The sequence below is a fragment of the Tinamus guttatus genome, unplaced genomic scaffold (assembly GCF_059628265.1).
Source record: "Tinamus guttatus ecotype Peru unplaced genomic scaffold, ASM5962826v1 Tinamus_guttatus_pri_ptg000048l, whole genome shotgun sequence".
Taxonomy (NCBI): Eukaryota; Metazoa; Chordata; class Aves; order Tinamiformes; family Tinamidae; genus Tinamus; species Tinamus guttatus.
In genome coordinates this window covers 4,141,519-4,155,540 of record NW_028288582.1, presented here as the reverse complement: position 1 = coordinate 4,155,540, position 14,022 = coordinate 4,141,519, and the positions used below count along the sequence as shown (strand labels likewise).

The 14,022-nt window shown below is 46.6% G+C and overlaps 1 protein-coding gene across 1 annotated transcript in view; it reads right to left on the bottom strand.

Annotated features, from left to right (window-relative positions):
* Window positions 1-5,157: 5,157 nt before the first annotated feature.
* The window catches only part of MTHFD1 (methylenetetrahydrofolate dehydrogenase, cyclohydrolase and formyltetrahydrofolate synthetase 1), a 39,372-nt gene continuing 30,507 nt past the window's right edge, over window positions 5,158-14,022 (bottom strand). The window contains exons 23-28 of the mRNA XM_088539495.1: window positions 13,396-13,496; window positions 12,313-12,490; window positions 10,543-10,650; window positions 8,938-9,090; window positions 5,634-5,747; window positions 5,158-5,448 (exon numbers count right to left, since the gene is read on the bottom strand). Coding sequence (XP_088395621.1) covers window positions 5,658-5,747; window positions 8,938-9,090; window positions 10,543-10,650; window positions 12,313-12,490; window positions 13,396-13,496 — 630 coding nt within the window. The 3' untranslated portion in view covers window positions 5,158-5,448; window positions 5,634-5,657. The remainder of the gene's footprint in view (window positions 5,449-5,633; window positions 5,748-8,937; window positions 9,091-10,542; window positions 10,651-12,312; window positions 12,491-13,395; window positions 13,497-14,022) is intronic.

Below are 14,022 nucleotides of genomic sequence, written 5' to 3'. Positions count from 1 at the left end.
TGCTGGAAGGTGCGGTAGGGCGAGTGCTGCCCCAGCGAGAAGCACGGCGGCTGCGGGGGCTCCTCAGCGCGTCCCCCACGGCAGGCGGCGCGGTCACGGCCCGGGGGCGCTGCAGCCGCTTCCCCCTTTCCGACCGCTGCACCGGCACCTGCAACAAGACACAAAAAAGGGTGAAGAAGTGCAAAATGACCAAGTATTAAGAAGTTTTTTTTTTTTTTTTTTTTTTTTTTTTAAGAGAAGATCGCTCAGGGAGGCAGCCAAGGCCATGCTAAAGCAGCTTCACCGGTGCTGGCGCCATAGCAGTTTTCCCACCGATCAACATCAATATCCAAAGGGAAAACAAGGCTGCTCACGTGCCAACCTAGTTACATTGTTACAGCGCAGAAAATACTTCATGATGTGGTAAAAGGAGATTTTTTTATGATTACCCATGCACGTAACACACACGTTCCCATGCATAATTTTCTTCCCTCACAGTTAGCTCAGCCTCCTCCCCACTGCTCCACACGCACTCATAGCCCAACTAGGGAAATTACACCCCTAGACAGCAGATATCTGTATCTTTTAATGCACCATATGACATATGCACAACCCCATACGAAACAAGCCTCACGGAACACAAAAGAGGCACGGAGAAAGCTTATTTACACTGCGCGCATGTCCTCCATGGCAACCCCAATTAACACTGCGTGCGCTCATCAAAAGATATATGTAATCCTTAAAAAAATGCTGCCTCAAAACATCCCAGATCATTTTCGGAAATGGAGTGCAAACACATGTAATAGCAAATACCCAACTTCTTGGAGAGTGTCTCGGTGACTTCAGTAAATTCCTTTTCAGCATTTTCTGCTCTGCTTTTAAACAGCTTAACTTCTTCCCCACCCCCTGCAGAAATACTGCACTTCGTAGCTGTCTCACCTAACGCCAAGTGACGGTAGGAAGGCAATAAAGCAGGAGCAGGAAAGCGGAGCTCTGGGGGGCTTTTAACGACGCTCCGCGGCTGCGGACGCGGTTACTCCTCGCAGCGGCGCAGCAGACTTGTGCCCCCCTCCTTCCCCGACATTAACTCCGCAAATTCCCGCAGGCAGCGGGGACGCTCCCGAGCCCGGCGCGGAGCCGCTGCCGCCTCCGGCATCCCCGGCACGTCCGTCCCCGGGAGGGCGGCGGGTCGCGGTGCAGCTGGCGGTGGCACCGGGGCCCTCGCGCCCTTGCTGGCTCCCCCGCATGAGCTCAGAGTCTTCTGCGAGGCTTTTCCCGCCCCCTTTATTTATTTATCCATCCATCCATCCATCCATCCGTTAAGCACAACACGAGCGAGCCCCCCCGCGCGCCGGGAGGCTCCGGGTGGCGGCCGGAGGCACCGTCCCCGCGTCGCCCCTTTCCCCTCCCGCTCTCACCTGCGGCTCCCGCGCGGCTCCCGCGGCCCCGCGCGGCTCCTGCCGCTGCCGCCGCCGCCTCCCGCCCCGCAGCGCCGCCCCCGGCAGCGCCGCCGCGGGGGGCCGCCCTCCTGCGGGGGGGCCGCCCCGAGCCCGGGGAGCAGCGACCCGGAGCCGGGGTAGGGGGCAGCCCTGAGGCGGGGGGGCAGCGACCCTGAGCCTGTGGGGGGGAATCCTCTCCTTGCGGGGCAGCATCCCCGCTCCTGCGGGTGTCCCTGCTCCTGGGGACGTCCCTGCTCCTCGGGGTCATCCCTGCTCCTGGAGGTGTCCCCGCTCCTCAGGGTGTCCCCGCTCCTGGGGCTGCCATCCTTCTTGCGCAGCAGCCCCCCCGCCCCGACACAGCGTCACCTTCCCACACGCTGGGCAGCAGCGGCACCAAAGCTGTGAACAACCCCCCAAGGCCAGGTCTGCCCCAGACCCCCTTCTCGCTCTGCGCCTCGAACCGCAGCAAGACGCACCGTAGACCTAACCCCGTGTAACGGCCCGCAGGCCCCCGTGGATCCAGATTAGAGGGGCCTTGCTGCGAGCGGCTGTTTCTTGTCCTACCTGAGAGCCTCTGGGTGGCTGCAGGAGCTTCCCCCCGCGCTGGCAATAAGGGCGCTGAGGGCTTAGGTTTAAGCTAATCTTTGCCAGTAAAAACAGCTAAGGTACCTCTTTCTTGTGAGCCTTTTCTTCTCTCCACAGCATCCAAGATCTGACTTAAAAATAAAAATTGCAGCTCCAGCCGTTCTGATTGCTGGGAGGGCTCTGGAGAAAGAACCAGCAAAGGCAGCTGATGAACTACGGGGAAAGCAGCGTTTGAGACGCCTGAGTGTCCCCATTCATCTCAGCAGGGAGCCCCCTGACGCCCACAACGTGTTTTAAGGCTCTTAACAGCTTCCCAGCACGTTGGCGCGCAAGAAAGCGGGCGAAGCAGCGGGCGAAGCAGCGTGCTCTGAGCGCGCCGGGGCTTCCAGGGCAGGGAGCCTTAGAAAAACACACACCGCCTCCTCCCCAGGAACCAGCGCAGGAGGAAAAAGGTACAAAAAAACGGATTCGGAAGGGAGCTTGTGAGCTGAAATTTCAGCTAACAGGACATAAATGTATAGTGCAGCAGTAATTGAAACAAATGCAGCTTTTTAAAGGCTCCCTCAGAGATGAGCCTGCTGGTGGCCACCAAGGGCAAGGATCGTCCTTTGGAAAGAGCTCTGCTTCCTGGCTACAACACACTCTGCACTGGAGTATTTGCCCATTTTCGCTTGGGGATGGGGGTAGGGGAGCAAAGCCAGGATGGCTCCTTTGGGCCTGTCCCCCAGGCAGGCGCCCCACACCTCCCTCCAGCAACCCCTCATGTGGGGACTCCACCGCTGCAGGGTGGCACCAAAGGCACCAGGGGAAGAGGACGAGGTGCAGTTGGAAGCAGAGGGTCTGCTCAGGAGATGCACCAACTTCCATTCTTCAAGCATGGCCTGGGCTTGCTGCAGGCTCTGATGCTCCTGTGCCCGCACAAAAGCGGCGCTGAGGGGGGCAGAGCCAATCAAGCACTGCCTCCTCCTTTCTCTTTTACCCCTTCTGCTGGTCAAAACTCTGCATTATTCAGAAATAAATGACACGATGCAAAATGCTCAGTACAGCACAGCTTGGGGACTGGGCGCCACAGTGCCAGGCAGGCCGCAGAGAACAAGCCCTTACGTCATCAGCTTTTCCTCCAGGCAACAGGCAGAGAAAACAACCTCCCCCTATTTTGCTAAAAGAGATTAAATGTTGGGTTCTTTGTGTCATATCTGATAGGGCAAGAACAAAGTGGCAGAGTTGGTAGCAAAGGAGAGAGTTAAGAATAAACCACCTATTTATAAATCAGGCCTGTAAGACCTGGAGCAGGGGTGCTGCAGAATACACATCCTGCCATGTTGAAGTATAGATTAGAAAGGCTGTTGTCAATAATCTCTGGAGAGGCCTAGGGTGGTTTTTCCATGCTATTTGCTGCTGGTCACAATGATTTGTTGCTGCTGGTGTGCTGCTATGCAGTAAAACCTTCACCATCGCATGCCCGAGCCCCTACGTTGCCTCGCTGCAAGGTGGACTCGGATCTCTCAATCCATCTTTCCCAACCACATGCCTGACATCTCATGCTGAGCTAAAAGGAGACAAATCTGAGCATAAATTTGCACTTCTCCCGCCCTCCATAAGCATAAAGCGAAGGTGGAACACGGAGCACTGACAAGCAGGCAGTGCCCCAGGGAAGCCTCTGCAAGAGGAGAAAAAGGAAGATTAAATGTAGGAGCCGAGAGTGGCCTCGGAAGCGTCGGCTCCAGGAATCTGCTGCTCCCAGGGAGGGCTCGGCCAGGGCGGCCCAGGCGGGAGGCGCCTCCAGCAGCGCTCGTGCCCAGGCACAGGAATTGGGAAGCACCTCCCGACCCCATGCAACGACCAAGCAAGCGGCCCATGCGCGCGCTGCAAAACCTGGCTTTGAACATCATCAGAAAATGTGGACGCGTCTCAAGTGCTTTTACAACAATTTAAGTTATTCTGTCTTCGCTTCTGTGACAACCAAGTAATTTTTATACAATTATTCTCCCCTTTGGAATAACTCGCTATAAATAGTGGCTGCGTACTACACATGCGCCCTCTCAGCGCTGCACACCTACACGCCACTTCTCCCAGTTCTCACCAAAATCCCAATGTTTTCAGATTCCGTTCCAATTCAAGCAGATGGGCCTTGCAAGTCGCCGTGGAAAGGAGAAGCCAAAAACGTTCGGCTAGGAGCAGCACAGTAACCACATTTAATACCACGAGCACCTAAATTCAGGTCTTTTGCACTCAGCACTGAGCATCTCAGACCCACTGAGTAATTCTGGTAGTTTATTTCCCATAGATGACACGTGCCACCCAGCAGAGGAAGCAGGACCCAACAATGCACAGTCAGGCACTGTGGACAACCTGTTGCTGCAGTTATCACTTCTACTCACCAATAGCAGACAGTTAATCAGAAATAAGTTCTGCTCCATTAATCTCAGTGAATATTTTAAAAGCCAGAAAGCGCTTGAAGGATTTACCAATTTATTTGTGTTTGTTACAAATTTGGCAGTGATTATGCTTACGTTACAAAATGATTTCTGGCCTGCTATAACAGCACCTATTACAACTGACTTGATCACTGCTCTTGTTGTCCCTGCTCACCAAAACAGTATGTTGGAAACAAGGCTGGTGAATAGTGTAACAGTACGCGCTGGTGAGCAGGAAAAAACCTGTTCAAGAGGCAGGGTTTATATGAGCTCCTCTTCCTCAGCATCATTTCACAGCCTCAGAAGCAGGCAGAGACCCAGCCTCTCAACAGGTGACACGCAGAGGTTCCCTTCCCATTAGTAACACTGGATTGTAGTCATAGCCAGGCTTCCTAAAAGGGAAGTTTGTTACAGCTCAGGTGTCTGCAGGAATAATTCACAGCAGAAGCTGGGGTTAAGAGTTCTGGAGAGAGATGAGACGTGAAGGGATTCGTCCTTGTTCCCCACTTTTTACTGAAACTGGGGCAGCCTCACAGCCCACGGCGAGGTCTCCCGTAGTGCAAGAAGTGGAATGGAGAATTCAGTAAGGCAAGCAGGAAAACACAGTGTATAAGACTTCCAAAAATAATATATATCTGTGCCACAAAAACCGACAAGTCAAGACAGTTAAGCCTGAAGGCTGTTCCAAATGGCTCCAGCTTTAGGACTCTTCATTATTAAAATCATCTTACAAAAAATCAAAGGGCATCATTAAAAACAAGTTTTCAGCTACCATTACGAAGCAGAACATTTGTACAGGAAGCTGTACAGGTAAAATATAGGTCTACTTTATAGACTTACTTCCACCAACTAGCTTGTAATATAGTACTTTAAAAATTATTACGGATTAAAAACAAGTGTTGGAATCTTTAGCACTCCTCCTCAGTCACTTCTTGCATCATATTTCTCAGTCATATCTTGTTTTGATTTAAAAATATATATATATATATATCAAGGCATAGTTTCATTTACATGACTCATCAGGTATTCTTCTGCATGCTAGAAAGAAAAATAAATTTAATTACTATTATATAGCACTGCAAACAACTTTCAAGCTGAATTATCAAATGCTGCTTGGAAATATATGGCAAAATACGAGATTGGTGCAAATCCATTATTTCAAGATTAGAGAGCAGCTTTCAGCTATGTGGGCTTTATAACCTAAGTAAGGCACCTACCTTTTGTCAGTTAATTCTTTTCAAAAGAGCCCGTTTACTTCTCCAGACACTGGGTCCAAGTCTATATCGAAGAAACAGGGTCTCGTAGGCAGGCCCGGCATGGTGCTCATCTGGAGAGCAAGGGGGAAACTGTGAGAACGGGAGCAGCAGAGCTTGGAGCGAAGAGCCCAGAGACACGAGGATGGCAACAGCTCCCTGCACACAAACGTACCAGCGAGGTGATGGCTGCGTCCCGGTCTGAGCACACAACAAGAACCAGGAACTCCTGGCTCAGTAGATGGAACTGGGAGATTTTTGTGATAAGGATTCAGTTTGGCTCCTACCTCTGCCTGTGTCTGGGGCCAAGGTTTGGCAAAGCACTTAAACATCCTGCTGCCCTCAGCAGGGAGCCCCTGGGTGAGCGTGTGTGGACATTGCCGCGCTGACATAGTGACCAATTCTGGCAATTTTCTGGCGATTAAAACGAGGATGTGTTTCTGAATAAAAATCCCACTAGTTATAAAATCCCACTGATCAAAATTCTTTAACATCCTGGAACTAGAGCCATTAAATAAGCTATAATTATTATTGTTGAGAAGAGACTTTTAGTAATTTTTTAGAATGGCATTAGGCTTAAATAGAGCTGGACAGGTTTGTTTTCCTGCCGGGGATGCCACAGCCCGTGCAGGGCTCGCGCCGCACTCGGGGCTCACTCGGAGCCACCGGGCGCGCGGCCGGGACGGACTGCGCCGGCTCCATCCGCGCACGCGGATTCCTGCTCCCTCCTGCTGCAGCCCAGCAGCACGTGCAGCCAACAGGGATGCTCTGAACGGGGGCAGCTCACGGCCACGCTTGGCATCGGCACCAGGCAGCCGCGCACCCCACACTAAACACCCAACGTCTCCTATTCCACCTGCGTCATCTGCGCTCTGCTGCTGCCAGCAGTAGTTGTTAGGCCCTTTCCTATTACATTAAAGAGCTATTCTGGCAGCAAGAAGCAGAATATTTTATCCCTGAAGATTTATATTCAATTTTTAATATATGAAATTATATAATTTCATATTAGGCCAGCAATTTTCTGTACAAGAGTCGACAGTTTAATGCACTGTTTAATGCAATGTTATTCTCAGAGCTAAAGAAAAGACCTTTCCTGCACCGATGTCCTTCCCTTCCCAATCACGTGCACCAAGAAATAATGCAGGGCAATTCTCACCATTTACTTACACTTCAAAAATTAGACCACGTGGATGTGATCAATCCCCTTGCACAATTTCAAATAATACATTCTTATTTTGGGTTTTATTTCCTTCACGAGTGGAACTTTTGAAAACAAGCCCTTAAGAAACTCAAAACCAGAGCTGTCTGAATGAAAGGTGCTTTTTCCATTCACTAGTAGCACCAAAGCAAGCAAGCCAGCCAAACAATTTGAGTCACAGTATTTCACTTTCATTATTTTTCATACTTAAAGTTAAATGTAGGTAATCTTTGAAATTATGCTTCCTTTAAAACATAGCAAAAGGTTTCAATAATGTGTAACATTACAGTTCAAACTTTGATTCAGAAAGGAAAAAAACTCTCAAAACTGAGAAGCTCAGAAAATCTACAGTATGACATACATCTTTGATTTACTTCAGACAACATGAATATATAAGTATAGGTGATGAATTTCAACTCAAATTTCTCATGAGTTTTGTTGTTTTTTTTCCAGTTCACAGATGTACTTTGAGGTTAATATCCCTCCTGCTAAATGGGTTAAAAAATCCGCTCTGAAATCAGAATGCTCTGGGTTGCTTTGCACAAAGACATCCCTTCCCTGGCTTTGTAGGGAGGTTGAGGAGTGAACTTCACATCTTTAACCAAAAGACTGCTGTTAAATCTGTCAGAATTCACATCATGATTAACTGAATGTCCAAAAAAGCAGAAGAAAATTGGGGAGGAGCAGGAAGGAGAGAGTCAAACATCATAAGGAAGAGATCTGAGAAAGCCAAATATTAGCTTGAATATCTAAAAAGCATCTTTCCCTTGTGTAGCTCATTAATGCTGTGCACCCCTTCCTTCTGCAGTGCTTATAAAAAGCTAAAAATAAAAATTCATTGTTTGGATTAAACCTTGGTTTGCAAGAAAGGTGAGCAACAGCACGTACACCATCTCTCATTTTACCCCAAAACACACAGTACTCTCTGAAAATGGACAAGCCAGACTTTAATCAAGATGTGGTTATTTTTCTTATCTTGGCTAATCTGCAAACTCTTTCTACTTTTTTTTTTTTGTGAGTGTGTCAAATTAAAAGAAAAATACATCCAATGTTTAGCTGTAGAAGAATTAGCGTTTGAAGGAAGAAGGGACCCAACCCTTAAATCAGCAAATTTCAACCTCTGCCCCTTGCACCCTCAACACTTTTGAAAGACAGCCCAAAGAAAGCAAGCGTGTTGGCATGAAGACTTCAGGAAAAGGTGTAGATCCTTAAGATAGTTTTAAATAAAATAAGGGAAGCGATAGAGATGCTTGCTCCAAATACTCCACCTCTGAAATAACGTAGTAAGTCACTTCACAACATTTGTCCACACTAAATTTCTGGTTGTTCTTTTTATCCTGATATTCTCTGATGCAAATCTGGATGTTAGTGTGTTTTGCAGGTAATTCTTATTTTATTTTCCCCACTATCCCATTCATATCAAAGTTATTCCAGGATTCTGTTTCCACTGTAATTACTCCCTCTCCTTTAGGCTGACATTATGTCAATCACCTCAAATAACAGAAACCAGACTCAATGGCACAGAGAAATGAAGTGCTGTAACTGATGCACATGGTGCACAAATGGACGGTCAGCAGGCAGGGGACCAAGGAGAGGCTGAGAAATGCAGAGGAGCTGCAGTCTCCTGCCTCACTCATTGCTTTGTAGGCTTTGGGGGAGCTGTGTTGTCTTTCCCTGATCTGCTGGTACACGCAGGCTTCAACTGCAGTACTAAAAAGTGTTTTAATCAGGAATGCAAAGTCACAAATGCACTCAGGCAGGTCACAGATTTCAATTCATTAACTGCAGGGTTCACGTTTTCCTCAAAAGCCAGAAAGACAGGGATGTGGGACCCAGGGATTGCATGGAGGCCTGTTTGTGTATTCAAAGGATGAGCTGGTCTATTTTAGCATCTCTTGTCCCCTCTGAAAAAAAACTACTACAGGCCTAATACACTGAACTGATACCATTAAAACCCTATAAATGACATGGACTCTCCTCCTTTAAGGCATCTGCTGTAATTACCTGCATGTGCATTTCCCAAGATTTTTTCTCACCTCACAGTTGAGTTTCCCTCGGCCACTTACCGTTCCCACCAGTGGATAGAGGAACCCGGCACCAACGCTGGCCCGGACGTCTCGGATGGGCAGAATGAAACCCGTGGGGGCTCCTTTTTGTTCGGGGTCATGAGACAGTGACAGGTGAGTCTTAGCCATGCAGATTGGCAGGTTTCCAAATCCCTGAGCAAAGCAATGACAGGGGAGAGAGAATGAGATGTAAAGAAGGAAACAACAGCCATAACCTTCCTCAAACATAATTAACTGGATTCTCCCACTCGTTGGGTTATGGGGCCATTTTGCCCCTTGGCAGTTGCTTCACCCACAGCCTTTCAGATCTGTTGACTACTGCAGGATCCTTATTCCTTCCCCCACCTTCCAAGTATTAAGGAAATAACAACCATGGTCCCCAGCAGAACCAGCTGAGGAAAAGGTTAAGAATATGGAAACATTAGATATACAACCTTGATAGCTTACTTTCTATTCTCTCCCCCCAAAAGTTAATTTAAATAGCTCAGAACTGGAGTCCTCATTCAATGGAGGTCAGTTAACTGGAAATGTCCAATCAAACTAATTGCAAGTTATGAGATAGCTGCAATTACTTAGCTATGGTATGAAGCCCTACAGAACTGTAAAGCAACATCCAAGATACATAAAAGGGCAAAACTGTATATGCCAGTATAACGTAGATTTCAAAAGCAAAAATTTTTCAAGCACACTGCAAATAAACAATCTTTGGTTCTCACACCTTCTAGTCTAGACACCTTCTAGTCTATTCAAAGTCCTTTACACATCTTCATTAATGCAGAAACTATCTGAAAGGGAGGCAAATTCACAAGAAAAACAGGATAGAGAAAGAAAATGCAACACAAAAAGTAGACAGCATCATATTTAACAACCAGATGCCAGACAGTATAAAAGCATAAAGGATAAAGTAAACAAGTAAGACTGACCATTTCTTCACAGGAAGCATTATACCACCATGGGACTCTTTCCCCAACATACCTGTGACCGTCAAAAACTTATGTGGGTTCCGAAAGGACTGGTGACACAGTAGAAAAAACAGTCAAGCAAAAACCCTTACTACTTAGCCTATGGCAGTCCCCTAAAACCTAAACTGCTAGAAGATGGGAGAGCACAGCAGAGAAATATCTTTATATCCTTCTGCCCTTCCCTCTCCATATGCTGTTAGAGATGTACTACAGTGGGACGTACATTGGATGTTCTCCACTAGAAGCCAGTGCCGGTTTCTCACCAGCTGCGCTACTCCATCCTCTGCCACAGGAGCATCTAGTGAGCCCTGGATAAGACGATCATTTCCACACAAGGAAGAGCTTCTTTCCTGTGAGGGTGACAGAGCTCTGGCACAGGCTGCCCAGAGAAGTTGTGGAGGCTCCTTCTCTGGAGATCTTCCAAACCCACCTGGATGCCACCCTGTGCCACGTGCTCTGAGTGTCCCTGTTGGAGCAGGGGGCTGGACTAGATGATCTCTAGAGGTCCCTTCCAACCTCAACCACTCTGTGATTCTGTCATCACACAGATGACATCCCCTTTACGCACAATTTGAACATCCCTGTCGGACAGGAACATTTTTATGAAAGCACCGCTGCGTAGTAGGTGGTTTGGAAAGCTCACCTGCTTAGTGTACAAGGCGACTTTCTCCTGTGCTTCTGGAAGCAGTTCAATGTCACTTGCCCCATAGATCTGCTGTGCAATAAGTCTGATCTTATCTGTAACAGGGAGCTAGGGGAAAAATATATATTAAAAAAGTGTATATAAAATATATATCTTATATATTTTACATATATATAAATATAAAAATAAAAAAGATGAAAAAAAGCAAGTCAGCATGGCCAAACTATGGAGTCATAATATCCCATTAATTTAATGGCCCTTCACACATGCTGTGCAATGCAATATCCATCCGTAGCTTTAAGAGGTATTTCCATTTGCTATAAAACAAAACTACATCACAATAATAGGCAAGTTTTCATTTATCTTGTTGCAGTTGATGCTCTGATAAAACAACAAACAGAGCTAGCTTACTATGACAGGAAACAATAAAATACATATCAGTATTTTTGATAGGGTGTTCTTACATGTTAATTCACTTCCCAGAAAAGATATGTTAGTTTTCTCAAGTTTAAGTCAAAAACACAATTTTGATAAAACACAATTTATGACAAAAAGAAATAAAAACACAGATTAGGTTAGAGAAGGAAAGTGGAAACCATTTGTTAAGGAGCTAAAATAGATATAATGATACGCTGTGCATTTCATTAGGTTCTTGAATAGATGCTTGTTATTGAAGGAGGATTCAAGGTATAACCTGGGTGTCTGACAGCGAGCAAAGAGGTGTCTGGAGAGACTCCTCATTTGCATTAATCTCACTTCTTGCCTAACTGAAGCAACCCACAGCTTTTGATGCAAATCTCTGATGACTTCCCTGAAGAAGAGAATCAGGCTTTGGAAACATTTGGTTAACCTGCTTCCCCCCATCCTGCTGACCCAAGTCAGCTGCAGCTTCGCTGTGCAAGGGAGACTTGAGGAAGGCAGTGACACCTCAGACAACTGCTGTTCTACACAAAATATCCCCCAAGGCCAATTTCTCTCTTGTGTGGATTCTCTACAGGCTACAGAACTACAATCTGCTGTTGAAGACTATCTTGTTCCTGAGGCATTAATGTGGTCTTTCCTCCTGCTGTTTAACAGGTTAATGTTGCTACTTGTCCTATTGCTGGGCAGTGTTTTTATTGAAGTGCCAGGGACTTCATTACCTTCAAGTCTACCCCAGATCTAAGTCATAAGAAATACACACACTCTCTTCCACTTCACCTATGGTGTGACTCTGTAAGCCTCATTTGTGAAGTAAAAAAAAGCTTTGAATTGGGCACACTCTGCTTCCCAGCTTGGGGTATGGATCCTCATCCTGGGCATGACACACACCCTCAAGCTCTCTGGTGAGGCAGCAATTTCAGGAAGGTTCGTTCCAGGCCATTCTCTAACATGAAGCCATGTCTCAGTTCAAGAAAACTTCCTCACCCTGGGATATGGCTGCCCCACTAAAAACCCATTCAGCATCTCCAGCAGAGTCACAGCAACATTTTTCAGTGCCCTGAGTAAACATTATTTCACTTTGAGGTCAAACTGACAAGACTAGGTCTTTGAGGCTGGTGGAATAAGTGTTATTTTTTAAATCTCTTTCTTCTCAGATTTTCATAGCAGACTTTCAGGCCACCTTCAGCAACTTAAGCCCATGAAACTAGTCCTCACCTAATACAAAGAGTCATAACAACTCAACATCATAATGACTGACTGCACTTGACAACAAACTAAAACACTTTCCTAAGCTAAGAGTGAAACAAAGGATCAAGTAGGGCCTTCTGTGATGGTGCAAGTTGTTACCTCCACATTATAGAGGAACCTGAAGTTGCTGGGAGCCTGTGATGCTCTCTGAACAGCTTGGGCCAGTGCAACTGCTCCTTTACCTCCCTCTGCCCAGTGCGTGCACTCCACAGCATCGAACGCTCCCGCTTCCTTCGCCAGCTGCACTACGAGGGCCAGCTCAGCCTTGGTATCCGTTCTGTGAAGAGAACAATTGGTGTATTGGTACGAGAACACACACACGGTAAGGCAGCTGCTCGCTTTAACCATCCATCTCATCTCAAACAAGACAGATCACAGAACTCAGCCATCAGGAAGCCATTTCTGCATTTGGAGATTATCTGCCACAAGCCTCCACCACCTTGGTGGGGGAAGTAGCTCCACGCAGGAACGAGCAGCAACAGGAAGTTCTGGAACCACACGTAGAAACCCATGACTGACCGACAGCACGGTGCTCTACATGGTGACATTTCTGCTCCTTACTGGCAGCTCCTGTTTTCAAAAGTAACCCCTAAAAGCCATTCATACTACTGAGTTAGAGGTGCTGAGATGTGCTGTATCACATGCATACAAGCTAAAAATCCAAAATTGCTCTAAACCAACTGATATAATTTAGTATGAGAAATCCTTAGTCGGCTATTCTGCTGCAACTGGTATTAGTTTTAACACACCAGTTCAAAGCTCTTTTTATATAAAGAGAGACAACAGCAGAATTTATTTCCTCTGTAGTACAATAAGGGAAGGTCCAAATGCTTCATAATGGAATAATTATCCCATACAGCAGATCACTGAATGCTGTGTGGTCTATAGAACAGGCCCCTTATCTTTTAAATACTCAGATTCTGAAGCATCACAGGCACTTTTTGTACACAGTAATTTTGCTAGCAAGGGTGTGAGTGATGGTAGTTTAATAATCACTGATCTTAAAATCCTGGGCTAAATTAAACTACAGAGTGCAGTTGATATAACTGAGCAAAGCTCCCCTATTCATTCTTTGAGCAATGCAAGATGCTGCTTGCTGCAGACAAGGCACCAACAGTACTGAAAATAAGAAATTTAAGTTACGTGTAGCATTTTACTCCCTCCACATCCCAGCTCACTTACTTGAAGGCATTCACAGCCACTACTACTGGGACACCAAACAACCGGGCGTTTTGGATTTGCTTGCTCAGGTTACTGCAGCCTTTTGCCAAGAGCTGAAGATTCTGTAAAGACAACAGTCAGCAGAGGGTACATCGTAGGATGGGCAGTGAAACACTTGCTCCAAAACTATTATACGTCCATAGATAATGACACAGGTGCCAAAATAGATATCAAAACAAGGATCCATTTTCACACTGTTGCTTTCTGAACAGCCTGGGTCAGGGCAACATCATCACCTCGTGGAATGGCAGCCAGGAGGGAGACTGACTGTATCTAATGACTGCTGGTTTCAGCTGCCCAGCCAAGGCAGCAGGAATCACTTTCTACCATTATTGCTATTTTTAACTGCTCAAGTTAAGACTTAGGCTGAATAATTCCATATACTAAAACCTCATTTTCCTCTGTGAGGCATTCTTCTACATATCATTAGCAGTGAAATTCAGTTTGTAGCAACAGCTTTAGTTTTATACATATTTATATTTTGCAGCAGGGATTATTGTGGAAATCTGTACATTTTATCCCTTCCTATGCAAAATTTAGTTCATACAGAAGCTCCACACAAGAAAAGCTGCAATCACAAAGAGAGCA